The 13,913-nt window shown below is 39.5% G+C and overlaps 1 protein-coding gene across 1 annotated transcript in view; it reads right to left on the bottom strand.

The window, feature by feature from the left end:
* Positions 1–13,913, bottom strand: part of LOC310910154 (uncharacterized protein) — a gene marked incomplete at its 5' end in the record, with an annotated part of 60,348 nt that overhangs the window by 34,750 nt on the left and 11,685 nt on the right. The window contains 7 exons of the mRNA XM_083862611.1: positions 7,813–7,991; positions 8,552–8,738; positions 9,126–9,292; positions 9,760–9,980; positions 12,049–12,316; positions 12,643–12,757; positions 13,447–13,669. Coding sequence (XP_083718737.1) covers positions 7,813–7,991; positions 8,552–8,738; positions 9,126–9,292; positions 9,760–9,980; positions 12,049–12,316; positions 12,643–12,757; positions 13,447–13,669 — 1,360 coding nt within the window. The remainder of the gene's footprint in view (positions 1–7,812; positions 7,992–8,551; positions 8,739–9,125; positions 9,293–9,759; positions 9,981–12,048; positions 12,317–12,642; positions 12,758–13,446; positions 13,670–13,913) is intronic.

Genomic DNA, 13,913 nt, shown 5'->3' with positions numbered 1-13,913 from the left:
CCAGCCATATTCAGGTTCAGGATCACCAAAGGCCCATGTGATGGTGAAGCAGACACCCTGACTTGGGTCCATAAAGCACAGACTGTGCAGTGGTAGCTCATGTGCAGGTGCATTAAGGGAGTAATATCAAGCTGAGTTTTCTGTGAAACCCCAGGCTGCAATCTGCAGAAGTTCAGCAGCATCTTTATAAGGATCTGAGACAAGTTTGGGACAAATGGGAAATATCAGAGGGAAAGACTGACAGGAGAGGACTTCAACAACTCTGAGGAAATGCACTCCTGACTTGTGGGGCAGAGCCCCAATGGTCAAATCTTACATTTAGTGCAGCTCAAGGTTTGCTGAACCATCCCAAGATACCAGACTTATGGCAATTTTGGGGTCTGTCTGCCAGCTGATGAGCTAGTGGTGAGACACAGTTCACTCAAAGTTGCTCTGCCTCGAAACGATTTTCATTTAAGGTTTTTTTCTGAAATGATTATTTTCCCCCTGAGTAGTCTGATGGTGTCTAAGACTACAATAAACACAATTCTAAAACTACAACTACAACTGAGTTAAGAATTCAACATTAATGCTCAAAAACTTGGGTTGGATCAGACTTAATTATTAAAATATTTATGAAAGTGACTGCTAAGGACAAATAAAAGATCAGATAAATTTTGCATTTTCTTTCCACTTTTGTCAATCATTCTTCATGATTGCTCTCTTCAGCCTCTTTCCTGTCCTATAACAGCTTCTCTGCAGCCTACAGAATCTTATGCTTCATCCCTGTACCATGGCTTTTGATATCAGGTGCTTCAGCACACGTTTCTCTCAGATTTTTCAAGCCACCTTTCTGAACATAGGAGAAAGGGAGCTGCACTTAAAGCCCTTCTCGTTTATTCCTAACTACTACTTTACTAGAAACAGCCATGCTGTATTCAGGGACACAGGTGAAGGCAGCTAATGTGCATCAGTGTGATGCTTCAGGCATTAAAAGTATCATTACATTGTGGCCCATCTGAATAAAAGCAAAAATGTTCAAGTCCAAGTCAGAAATCAAGAGATCACAACAATCCCCATGAGAGCAATGCTGAATATCACTCACAAGAAACAGGCTTTGATATGGCAATGACTGAAACTGTGCCTGATCCATGTAGTTGCTTCTGGTGACACATATGGTCTTTATTTAAACAAGATAAATATATGAGAAAGGTATACATAAACATATTTATCTGTAGTTCAAATATTGATTAATAGAATTTTTTAAGATTGGAAAAGGTCTCTAGGACCATTGAGACAAACTGTTAATCTAATACTGCTGAGTCTACCACTAAATCCTGAAGGCATTAGGATAGAAAAATGAAATGGCTTGAGAAAATTTGGACCATAAGGTAAAATCAGAAGAAAAAGAAGTGTTTCTACCCACTAGAAATATTAAATTGCTTTTAAAAGGTCTCTGCATGCTCCTCCCCATGACAAATAGGGTGTATAGATATTTGTTGTTACATATAAGTTACTCAGAACTCAGAAAAAAATGTGTATTCAGAAAATATTTCAGAAACTCTCCAAGAAGTTTGGACAAATTGGACAAATACTGAAAGTATCTCATATTTGCAGGGTTATTTGGTCTGTTTATTCTTTCACAGAACGTAACCTCTCTTCTGGTTTGACTCATAGAAGACCTGTGCATATGCATAAATACAATACCTCCTTATTACGGAGCTTATATACCAATTTCTTAAATTAGTCTTTCTTTGTAAGGCACACCCTGCCTTGAGTATTCTAGTTCTTGCCAGCATCACTGTAGTATCCCATCAAACACTAAAAGACATTGGGACTGCTAAAGCAGCTTGCCCAGAAATAACTGGCCTCTAAACCTTTTCAGCTGTAGGATGTTAACAGTATCTTGCTATCGTCATAAAATCACCAAGTGCTGGAGAGGTATGCCTTTGAATTTACTATCCTTGTCTAACATATGTGACACCATACGCTATCATCAGCTTTAAATTTCCGGTGTTCATTACAGTTAGCTCCAAGGGATAAAGTATATTATAAAAAACTAGTTGATGCATAAATCTGTTGGTTACCAGAGTGCATTTCCTGACTCTAGGGACAAAAATGCCGTTTTCCATGAGTGCTGTTATTTGAGAGTCCCAGGCAAGATCAAGAGGACATCAATGCAGGTGACAGATTCAGCCCTGATTCTGGCACTTCCCCCAAGCCTTCCCCATTGTTAAACAAGGTCTCTTTTACCTCCTCAGTGTAAAAGTGGCCGAAGTGCATTGCCTTTGCACACAGCAATTCCTCAGGATTTGGTATAATGAAATTCCTAATTTTTCTGTCATTTTCTATGTTACAAAAGATAATAGAACAGTGCATTATGAGGAGTGCATTATTATCTCTCTGGTATGAGAGCCCTGGTGAGAAAACACAAGCTATGGGGAGAGGGCATCCTTAGGGAAAGCATGCCCAGATGAGGAAAAGCTGCCAGCCACTGTGGGCATTTCCCATCCCATTTGCCAGCTGAAGAGGAAAAGGAAGCACAGGGTTTGGTGATGTACTCACTCCAGCTCATCTTGCAGTGCTGAAATTCCTTGTGCCTCTTCCTTGTATGAGGAAGGCCTGGCTGTTGCAGAAGCTCTTGCATCCAGTATCTCCCTTGTGTGTGCTGAAGCCCTGCTCATTCATTGTGCAATCTGAATTGGTGCGCATGGCAGCCAATCTTGCCACATATACAGCATGTTGTCACTGGGAAGATGGAGTGATAGCCTTTCCAGGGCACCTGGTAGGTCATGTAAGCAGCTTTGCTTAACAAACCCAGGCTCTGTTTGGTTTGCTTTGTTCCATCTGAGCTATCACACGTGCCTTGTGCCAGCAGCCCATGGGATGGGGTCTCAGTGATGCTGACTCCACGAGGGGATTAACAAAACAATGCCATTTCTCAAGGACTCCAAAAGGATTCACAGTTGTCTGTGGAGCCAAGTATGGGAGAATTTGAGAGTAAGCAAAAGAGTCTCACCATCATTTCACATGCTCCAGCTGAACAAAATACAAACCTGTGCAGGAATCTAGTGTGGCCACTTACTCACAAAAGGGCCAATCACAAAGATTAAACTATGTCAACAACTCTGTAAGGAAAGGCTTTGGAGAAACCATTGCAAAACATCTTAAGGAAGTGTTTCAGAAATGTGTAAGGAAAGAAACATTCTCCAGGAGATCGAGATAGGCAACTATGTAAGTACATCCTATTACATGCTAAATTAAATCACCATTGCAACATTATACTCTGCCAAAACTCACAGACATCAAAGTCAAGAATGACTCCTAGGTCAGGTTAAGAAAACACAGATTAAAGAACAAATTCTTAGTGGGAAACATTGCTGAATATCCATTATAATAAATGTAAGGGAGCCACGCATTACTTAAGCATGTGGAAACCTGTCTAAACAGCTCTTGCATAAACTCTCACATGGGTTTGATATTTTCACCCTATGTGATGTAACAACTAAAACCTACTCAGATCACATTGAACAGATATGACATGAAAGGAAAATTAATTATTTGCTGCATTTCCACAAGTCCAAGACAATTATAAGCTCATACGTACAAATAAAAAGGAAATGTTTATGAAGAGAGAGCAAAATGCTATCAAAGGTTTGGACTTAATTACTTCATATAAAAACCAAAATAATTACTAATTATGCAGCTAAATCAGGAATGATAATAAAACACTTGTATTCTATATTCAAAAAGAAGACACTTCACATGTTTCATCAACGAATAATGATAATGACCACAGTCATACAACATGTAATAAGACACAACAGAGATCATTCTTACCAATTTGTTTCTAAAACATAGTCTAGGATTCTTGACTATTTATGCTTCAGCTATTTTAATTCTTGTTATACTGCAGAACTACAGAAAGAACGTGACTATTGTGCCAATTTTAAAAAAGTAGCAAGGGAGATATAGTAATGGGCCAGGAGTTTGTTTACCCTCGCTGCCATTGCCATAATGAACCCAATATCCGACTAATTAAAAATCAGTTATTATATATTACCACTCTGGCTTTTCTTGCTATTCCTCAAAATAGCATGGGATGGTAGTCAGGCATGACAAATGCTCCATCATCTCTGAAGTGGTTGATAGAAGGATTTGTGTTAAATGAAGAGTTAGTTTCAAATTGCATACATTTTTAAAATTTATGGTTCATACATTTTGTACAGCATTTTTTAATGTATGCATGTTTATATTATATATAACTTTCAGCATACAAAGCAATTATACACTGAAAACTGCACTCCACCACACAAGGGAGTGTTTTGCCAAAAAAGGATTGTTGATGTGTAATTAGCTGGCCTTATGACAGTCATTAACTAGTGCAATTTACTGTCTGGACAGCAGATGGTTCCACCCAATCAAATTCCATGTATATGTGTGTGCACATGTGTGTGTGGGTATAAAAACACCAGGGGAGATTTGGAGTAAAAATTTATATCTGAAAGACTTCGAATGAAGGCAGAAATAAGAGACCTACCTCCTTGCATGTGAACTGAATGCCTAGCTATATGGTTCAGTATAGAACTTAAGAACCATGCAGCTGGGAACTAAAAGAGGAGGGAAAAATTACAGGAAAGCTGTTGGAAATTGATACTAATAAAGAGATATAACTGTGCCTTTCTCTTTCTTTTTATTTTTTATTTTTTCTTTTCCTTTCTTTATTAAACTTTGTGAAAGTATTACTTATATTTGGACTATGCACAGAAATTCTTCTTTAATTTCCTCATTTTAGGTGTATTATAGAGGTGATGTCACTGTGAGACCAAAAAATGTGCTGTCTTATGGACGCATTGATCTTGCAAGGCAGGTTACTGAAGCTGTCTTTAAGTGATCAGAGTGCAATAAGGCTGCAAAGGATGTCAAAGAAATTACAGGATGTCCTCCCAGAAATGTGCATGGCATGGCAAAATGTTGATGCAAGGTAACTGCATGGAAAAGAGATCTTTCTGGGGTTAGCATTAGCCAGAGGTTCCCCGTAAGGTGATGAGCAGTTTTGGTAAGCCTTGAGCTGTCTCTGGCAGCCAGTCAGTAGGAAATAGTGTTTTCAATATGAAGAAACAGATTTTGCTCTATCATGAAATACCATAATTTTTTTAGTCTATTGTAGAAAGATAGCAAGATTTTTTTAATGCAAAGACTGAAAAGAGAGTACATATTAGGAAGGTAAAGAATATTTTCTCTAACTGATTTCTGAAGTAGTCTTCAGTGATAAATATCACTGAAAAGTTTTCTTTTGATGAATTTTTAAGAATTTACCAGCCTCAAACTCTATTGAACATTTTAATGAGTGCTTTGGAAATAAACAAGGCACCCTGACTGGCCAGATTTGCAGAAGAACAAAGATTGATGGAGTAAAACTAAGAACAAGGCAATCATAAAGAATGAACTGACCTGCTTGATAGACTGGCCTGCTTAACTATGGTAAAAATCTAAGACACTGAAGGGCGAGTTATGATTAAAGGACTGCCAAATGTATGTTACAATTTACTCCCCCATACAAAAGGAAACACTGGAGTGTGGAAAAAAAAAAACTAACTAACCGCCTTATGGAAGACAAAGAACTTGTCAGAAGCATTTAAAGGCAAATTAGGACAACTGGATCCTATATATAGAAACTGGAAACTCATTTATATGTAAGAATATATGAATAGCAAAGCAATGTTAATCTCAGTGTGTAGCAGTAGTGGGAAGGGTACTGGAGTCTGCATTTGATAAAGGGACAATGAAGGGAGTGCAAGAGCAGAGATACAACTGGATACATCAGAAAAAGGGGGGGTTTAATCAGAATTTGAAGGGTTGCATCTACTGGTTTGACAAAAAGAAGACTGATGTAAACTAGGTATATTTTACAAAATTGATCCTAATAAAGAAACAGTGTTTATGCAATGGCAAGAAAGTGAACTGGTCATGAGAAAATTAGTCCAGCCTTACTACAACATCAATTCTCAGACTTTAATTCCAGAAGGATAGGTGCATAGTAAAGAAGTGCTGAGAGACAGAACCTCTTCATAATTTACAAAAATATCTTCCAAGAATCTACACTGGACAAGCCACACAATTAAAGATACAACTTTTCAGTAGTACAGAAATAAAAGCATTACTATATCCAGAGAGCTCCCTTGAAGGAACAAGGCTGGAATTTCACAGGCACCCCTCCCTGTCACTGACACTTCTTCTCCTCTGTATTCTAAAACTGAGAGCTGCACAGAGCACTACTGTTCTTGGCTGGTCTGTCATTGCAGAAACCCTGCTCCCTCTACCAGACTGATGATGCTGTTTAAAGCTTCAGAGTGACACGACTCAGACAAGCACACTATGAATATCTTTATCTATTCCTTTGGAAATCAGAGATAAAATCCTCCACATTAGCCAGGGAATGCATCTGGCAGCCACAGAGGCCACCCCAGCAGCAGCCCACCCTGCTACCAACACTTTGCCAAGTAAACCCAATACAAGAAAACACAAAATACTCCAGAAACAAGTCTAAATTGGGAGAGGAGTGGCTGGAGAGTAGCACTGCAGAACAGGGAGCTGAGGGTGCTGGGCAGCAGCAGGCTCAGTATGAGCCAGCAGTGTGCACTGGCATCCTGGGATGCATCAAGCACAGCATTTCATATTCTAGTCTGTATCTTCTGCATTCCAAAGAATTTTAAATATTACCACAGGTGGTTTCAGCAGGCTACAAATTGTAGATGTCTACTGTTATGTACAGTCTACTGTTATGTACACTGAGAAACTCGACCTAAGTTTAACCTCTCAACCTAACCTTCAAAAAGCACTACATCAAAAAAAAAAAAAAAAAAAAAAAAAAAAAAAAAAAAAAAAAAAAAAAAAATCCACAAACCCACAAAAAAATCCAACCAATCGAAAAACCAACCCAAAACCTGACAAACCAACAAGACATTTACACTGCAGATTGTAATGAGGTATCCCCTCAGTCTCTTCTTCTCCAGGATGAACAGACCAAGTGACCTCAGCCACTTCTCATACAGCTTCCCCTCAAGGCTTTTCATGGTCTTCAAAGCCCTTGTTTGGACACTCTCTCACAGCTTAATATCTTTCTTGTCACCTTCTAACATCCAAAACCACACAGAGGATTTGAGGTCAGGCCACTCCAGTGCAGAGCATAGCAGGACAATCCCCTCCCTTGCCCGGCCGGTGATGCTGGGCCTGATGCACCCCAGGATAGAGTTGGCCCTTGTGGGTTGGCTCTGGCACTGCTGGCTCATGTTCAACTTGTATCAGACCCCCAGGTCCCTTTCCACAGCACTGTTCTCTGAACAGCATATGCTTTTCTCTATGCAGTGTGCCATGATCCCAGACACAAACCTGTCCCAAAGGTTGCTGCTTGTCTCAGCACCACCTTGTAAATACAAAACACAAGCCAAATTAATAAAATATGCTTTTAATGTGGTCTGCCCTGAAGATGTCAGGCTTAAACACTTAAAGTTCTTTCTCAGAGCAACAAGCACCATGTTTATTATCATTTTAGCAGCTTCTTCTTTGTGGCTGCCCATCCTCTGTACCATACAACGATTCATACTACATTGTCGTAACTGAATTGCAATGATTTTCTGCAGTGAAATTCTTCGGAGAAAAAGTTTCTTCTTCAGTCCTTTTTGTTCACCTGAGATTACCATTTAGTGGGATTGAGCAGGAATGCTTTGAAGCCTGTTGGCTAATAGTAAGAGACCTTCAGTCTCTGGTAAGGGACTTAAAAGCACCCTCTCTTGTCTGACATTATTTCTTTATCCGCCTTTTCCGTTCCACTGCAGTGCGCAAGGCCTGTAGGATGAGGTCTTCATTATTGAGGATGTTGTATTCTCCCAGCTGCACCAGGCGGTCATACGCCTTCTCCGAGTATTGCAGGGAATATGTGGAATACGGGGAACAGCAGCCATAGAGATCAACTTTGCCATCTTCCATCTCTGACTCTGAGCGCTTCTGGCCTAGGAGGAAGGGGTGAGAAATCACTGCTGAGAGAAACCCCTCTGGTCATAAACAAGCAAACTCTTAACAGAGGAAGGAAAGGAGGTGTCTCTCCACAGAGAGAGTTCACAGTGTAAATTACTCATTTGGCTTTAATTTTTTTAAAAAACCCAAATACTTCTTATTCAAATTGACAGGTCAATTGCTGGCTCAAGTGCATACCAGTGGTTTTACAGGATGAGGGGAGAAAAAAGGGTGATTATTCTTAGATGGGTCTGCACTGTAGTTCTTAGCTGTACCTGAAGGTACCTACACTATGTATCTATGGATTTACATATTGGTAGATACATCAAAGTTACCTGAAAACTAATTACCTGCAAGATAATTAGCTTAGGGATTGTAACATCACAGCCCTGGCATCAAATCTCACATGGCTAAAAGAATTAACTTTAAGCAACAGAAACATCTGATGTACTGAAAAGAATCAGCAGTGAAGTTCAAAAGATGGACTATTAAATATATTCCTTTTGATAGGCTGTCCATGATGTAAACTTTCTTTTTAACATGTTTGAGTACTTGCCTGGTGCTTTGTATTTTTGGAAGGTATCATTAACTAGTGGGAAAAATAGCAGTACTGGTGCTCCTGGAGTCTCAGCACCATCAAAGAGGTAACACTCCTTCAGGTTTTTCCTGTCTTCTTCACTCAAGTCTACCCTGGGAAAAATGATTCCCTGCTCAGAGCAGTACTTGCAGGTCTGGTCCAAAGCCTGGATCAAGGAACAGAGCAATACTAAGAGTTAAAATGGGATTTTAAAGCTCAGGATTTCTCAGAGTACAGTAATAAAGTAGACATTTTCTAAGCTGCTTGTGCAAAAGCTCTTAACCTCTAACCAAAAACACTGTCAATGGACAGAAGTTTGTTTTCTTTGTTTTTGCCTTTTTTTTGCTGAGTCTTAGCACAATACAGTTTATCGTACAAGAAAAATAGATGAGACTACATGCAGCCTATAAAAGACGTATCACACTTCATCATTAAGCTGAAAATGCTAAAGGTTAAGACTTAGTAGGACAAATATAAAAAGTGCCTAAGTGTTAAAAATTGATAGGTATACCCATATTGAAGAAGAAATAAAGACTATTTCAATTACTCTCACCTGTATCTGGGATCCTGCACTGTAATTTAAATGCAGGATGACGTCCACCTTTCTCTCTGGTTTTAAAAGTGGCATGACGCTTGTATTGATGAAGAATCCAGTATCTACCAGAGACAGGAATTCATCTGATTGTGTCAGCTGGTTGGGAAATGTGTCTAACACAGTATCTGAAAGAAAAAAACATTCTTGCTGTAAGTGCAATACTGCAAAACCTGTTGGCCTGTTTTACCACCCTTACACCATGTCCACAGAGCTTTAACTGGTTATAGTCCTTGGGGAGGGGAGATTTGCCATATCCCTTCTGCCCTGTCAGCTCCAGTCATATGCAGTTTTGGACCTGCAGTAACAACAATCATGAAGGGTGTTTACCGTGCTTCCCCACAGAGTGTGTCTTTGAAGAGAGGAAGGACGTGGTGGCCCAGCCTCTGGAGGTGGGTGCCACCAACAAACCACTGACACATAGCTCATCACCATGCCATGCTATGTCCTGCAGCATGATCAACCATAGATTAATCTAACAGAGGTTCTGCCCAAACCTGGCCTCCAAACTCAGAGAATGGGTGTAATATCAAATCTGCGTGTTTGTTTTGTTCAGTTTGTTTATTCTCCCTAAGGCCCAGGGGTCTGCTGTTACCTTTCCATCTGCGGAAGTGAGTGTTCTCCAGGTAGTCACTGTGCATCTGGAGGCCCCTGAGGAAGTTGTGCTCCTGGGCGATGCAGGCGCGGTCGGTGAGGATGGAGCGCAGGGCGCTGCCCAGGGGCCCGGGTGGCGTGAACAGCCGTGTCTGCAGCTCCTGCGGCTTCACCGGCAGCGGCGGCTCCTCCTCTGCCCGGGGAAAAGATGGTAAATCCCACCTGCCCAGGCCAGGCCAGCCCTCAAGAAGTCAAGGTAAGTAATAAACCCTGACAATTTCACTTTTTAAAAGGACTGTCGCCCTGAATTTTCTTGCCTGTGAAATTCTGTACCTTTGCAGCAGCTTTCCCACGCTGCTTCATATAAACAATATTGTATTCTTAGAACTTATCTATGTGTTTACATATTTCTTCTCTAGGAGGAGGAATGTGATTGATAGTCAAGTCCACCAATGATGTTCATAAGATGGTGACCCTTTTGGCCAATCTTTGGCCTTCTGTACAAAATGTATATAGAGATGGAGTCAAACATTAAATTAAAATCTTTACTGCTTGACCTGCTGCTGCCTGCGTGTCTTTTGTGTGTCCGACATAGCGACAAAGGACCAACAAGAATAAGTGACCAAACAAAACAGAAAATAAAAAGCTACTCTTACTAGAAAAATACCATTTCCTTACACATTCTGGGCTTGGATAAAAGCCCCCAAGATACAGTGTCAAACAGCAACAAAAGTCTGCTCCACACATACACACGTTTGTGGAACAGATTGAATGCAGGTTAAAAAAATTGCTTTGTCCTTTGGTAAAGGACAGCTGTTGTGCTTCTTTGTATTACTGTAGCTCCTACTTGAAGCAGTCAGAATCATTTTGCTTTCTTATTATTTCTGAACATTTTAATCATCTACCAACATCAGTGTTGACCCCTGATATATCACAGAACCAGAAATGTTTAAATTATTTGTTTGTACTTTGCAGTATGAGACATATAAGTCCATTTTACAGTAAATACATAGTGAAAAAGGAGTATGGTTGTGTACCTATATTGTCAATTTGGTCCCGGGTCCATCTGTGCCAGAAATCTTCTGATGAGTGGGACAAATTCCAGATATATAACACATTGAATGAAAATAAACTACTCCACACGCCTGAAAAAGAAAAGAGCTTTCTAACTCAAACATTCACATTGCATAAATCTCAAACTGTTATGATGAGATGAAACTTGTGAAGTTTGTTTCTCGTTAATGATGTCATTTTTATTTGGCTGCTGGTTTTTAAACCCTATTTTTGGCATCTAGTTTTTGTCTTATAATACTTAGGGATGGAGATCTTTGTGAATTAATATGGAATTTGTATTTTTAGGAAAAAAACCCAAGTATCATGAAGCTTGTATAAAAAGAAAGGATGAAAGTTTGCTATCCAAGAGATTTGATGTGGAATTACATTGATAAGGGCATAATTGCAACATAATCTTGCAGCCTCTGCTTTTGTAGGATTCCCTTTTTGAGAATAAGCCTGTTAAAACACCAAGGGATCAGCTTTGACCATGCATTTTTGAGCTTGAAAAGCAATTTCTTTGGCTATCAATTAGGCCACAAGTTCTCACTGTTCTTTTCATTCAGGGAGTGCAAATGTGTGACAATTCAGCACAGACTGAGGCTAAAATAGTACAGCATCTCCTTCCTGCTCAGTGGAGCGGCCAGTCAGAGAAAAGTTTGCTTGTGAAATCAGTCACTGACAGATTGTCAGATCAGGCTGATAGCTTGTCTCTGTCAGGAAAACACATATCCATGCTCAGCTTCAGACAAGAGCAAAAACGATATGTGTTGTTTTTCCCCAGACCTTGCCCAGGCAGTGTGGAAAGTGGAGCCAGTGACATGTGGCCTTGGACTCCCTGGAGCAGGAGGGCCTGGCATGCTCAAACACCCTGATGCAGTGGGGAATCAGCATGAAGGCTCATGTTTGTAGGGAGCATAAAAAATCCTGACTACCTGTGAGACAGGCAAAAGGCTTAGAAGTTCATCCTTCTGGGGTAGCATGAGCTGAACCACAGATTCCCAGGAACCTCAATTTTATTGCTGTATTGGAAGCCATACTATATTTTAATTCAAAACTAGGTTTAAAAATGTAAATAACTATTTGCCATTCCCCCTGAATTTTCTACTTTACTGTAAACTGAATCCATTATAGCATTAATGCAGCAAAGAGATATTTATCCTCTCTAATGAAATTACCACGTCAGTCCTGCACCAATATTTTATTAGTGCGTAGTTTATATAGCTTACATTAAAAAAAAACAAACCAAAAACAAACACCACCACCACCACCAAACCACCACCAAAAAAAAAAAAAGAAAAAAACCAACCCAAAAAAAACCCCCACAAAACATACAATAAAATAATTTGTTGTTTTTAATAGCTCACCTTCCAAGAAGCAGATCCTGGACTCAGGGACCTTCTTCATCAATCGTCCCATGAAGAACTCACTGCCAAAATCCTCAGTGCGAACAAAAACTCCGTATTTTTGCAATCCCACCTCATATGGGGTGAACTCCACCCATTCTGTAAAAAAGAACCCAAAGAAGAGAACAATGTTTTATTACAGCCCTTAAAATAATTTTTGAGTCTATTATTTTGGACCAATAGCAATGAGTTATAAGCATGCTACAAATGAAAACTCATGAACATGGAAAGGCTTTGGAATATTTTTGAGTCTGTTGCAGAGATAGTCAAACTTTTACCTGACCACAAGTATATTATATGAATACACATCAACTGAGATTCTGGTCTTGAAATAAGAGGGGGTTTTTAGGCCATCTAAAAAGACTGTTCCACAATTTACCACCTTAAATATAAAGACAAATGACTCTCAGAAGTCTCATAATTACCTTTGAAATCCACAGTGCTGTAGTTGTTCTTGACATTGACTGCAGTGTAGATAGGAAGTGGGTTCTGACCACAATCAATGGCCCGTTGCTGATCAGAGAGTCTGTGGTTGTCTTTCTGTGATTCCAGAAATATGGTTATACAGAGACAAAAATTAGCATGGCAATATTTTCCCTGCATCTAAGCTTGCAGGGTAGAAAAATTCCTGCCTCTAATGTATAATGTATGCTCGGCTTATCTTCTGAAGTGTTCCATATTTTTCAAAATTCCCATAAGCATTCTGTTACTGAAATACCTGCAGCCATCCAATCTGATGCCAGATTATTTGATGATGCATTAAGATGAAAATGGAAAGAAATAATAAAGAGCAGAAAGCAATACTTTTTATATGAAACACACTATTGAATTATGCTGGAGCTTTATGGAAGACCTCACAACTTTCAAAATTCTGCAGGTCCTTTTGTTAACACCTCTCATGGGCATGCATAATGTCTGCAATTTTGCTATTTCTAAACAAGTAACTTGCAGAATGTGAAAAGCAATTCTTAAACCGTAATACTGTTTCAAAATGTTAGTCTTGGAGTTTTCTCAGAAAAACATATTCAAAATTTCACAAGCAAGAAAGCTGATTTCCACCATGGATGAGTATCTACAAGGCTGACACCAAATGTTTTGGAAATGGCTGCGCATTTGCTTGCACAGTCTCGTAACAAACTTCTTTTCTCAGAGCCAATAGAAAAATATCTTCTCCAGAAATAAATTTTCAGAAAATGGTAAGCCACTGTAAATGCTGCTTCATACTGTACCCCATCATGCAAAAAAGATTCCAGGACAAGCCCCCAGAGATCTATAAAAGACGTTTTGCGGCCCTCTCTTTTCCGTTGGCACAGCTGCTTTTTGTAATACTTCAAATATTCCAAGGAAAAGGAATTTATTTTGCATTTTGTCATATGTTTTCGAGCCTCACTGATTTGCTTGTCGAGATCCTTTTGTGACCAGTCAGCATCTCTGTACAAGTTTGACATGGTCCTAGGAAGAGGAAATACATATTGAAGAGGCAAAAAAAGCACACCAAGGTTTGAGGTAGGCAATAGCTACATTTTATACTTCTGTTTTAAGTTCTTGACTTGAAATAAGGGTTTCCCTATGAAACTGTTATGTTCCCTTTGAAGTCATAGTCATTACCCCTGTCAAAACAGCTTGAACAATTTTCCATAAACCAATCTTAGAAAAACACTTGCTTTCACATAGTTGCAAATTATGTGACTTTCCC

Source organism: Zosterops lateralis (genome assembly GCF_965231275.1).
Source record: "Zosterops lateralis genome assembly, chromosome: 6".
In the NCBI taxonomy this organism is placed as follows: Eukaryota; Metazoa; Chordata; class Aves; order Passeriformes; family Zosteropidae; genus Zosterops; species Zosterops lateralis.
The sequence above is the reverse complement of the archived record's forward strand: the minus strand, read 5'-3'. Positions and strand labels throughout refer to the sequence as shown.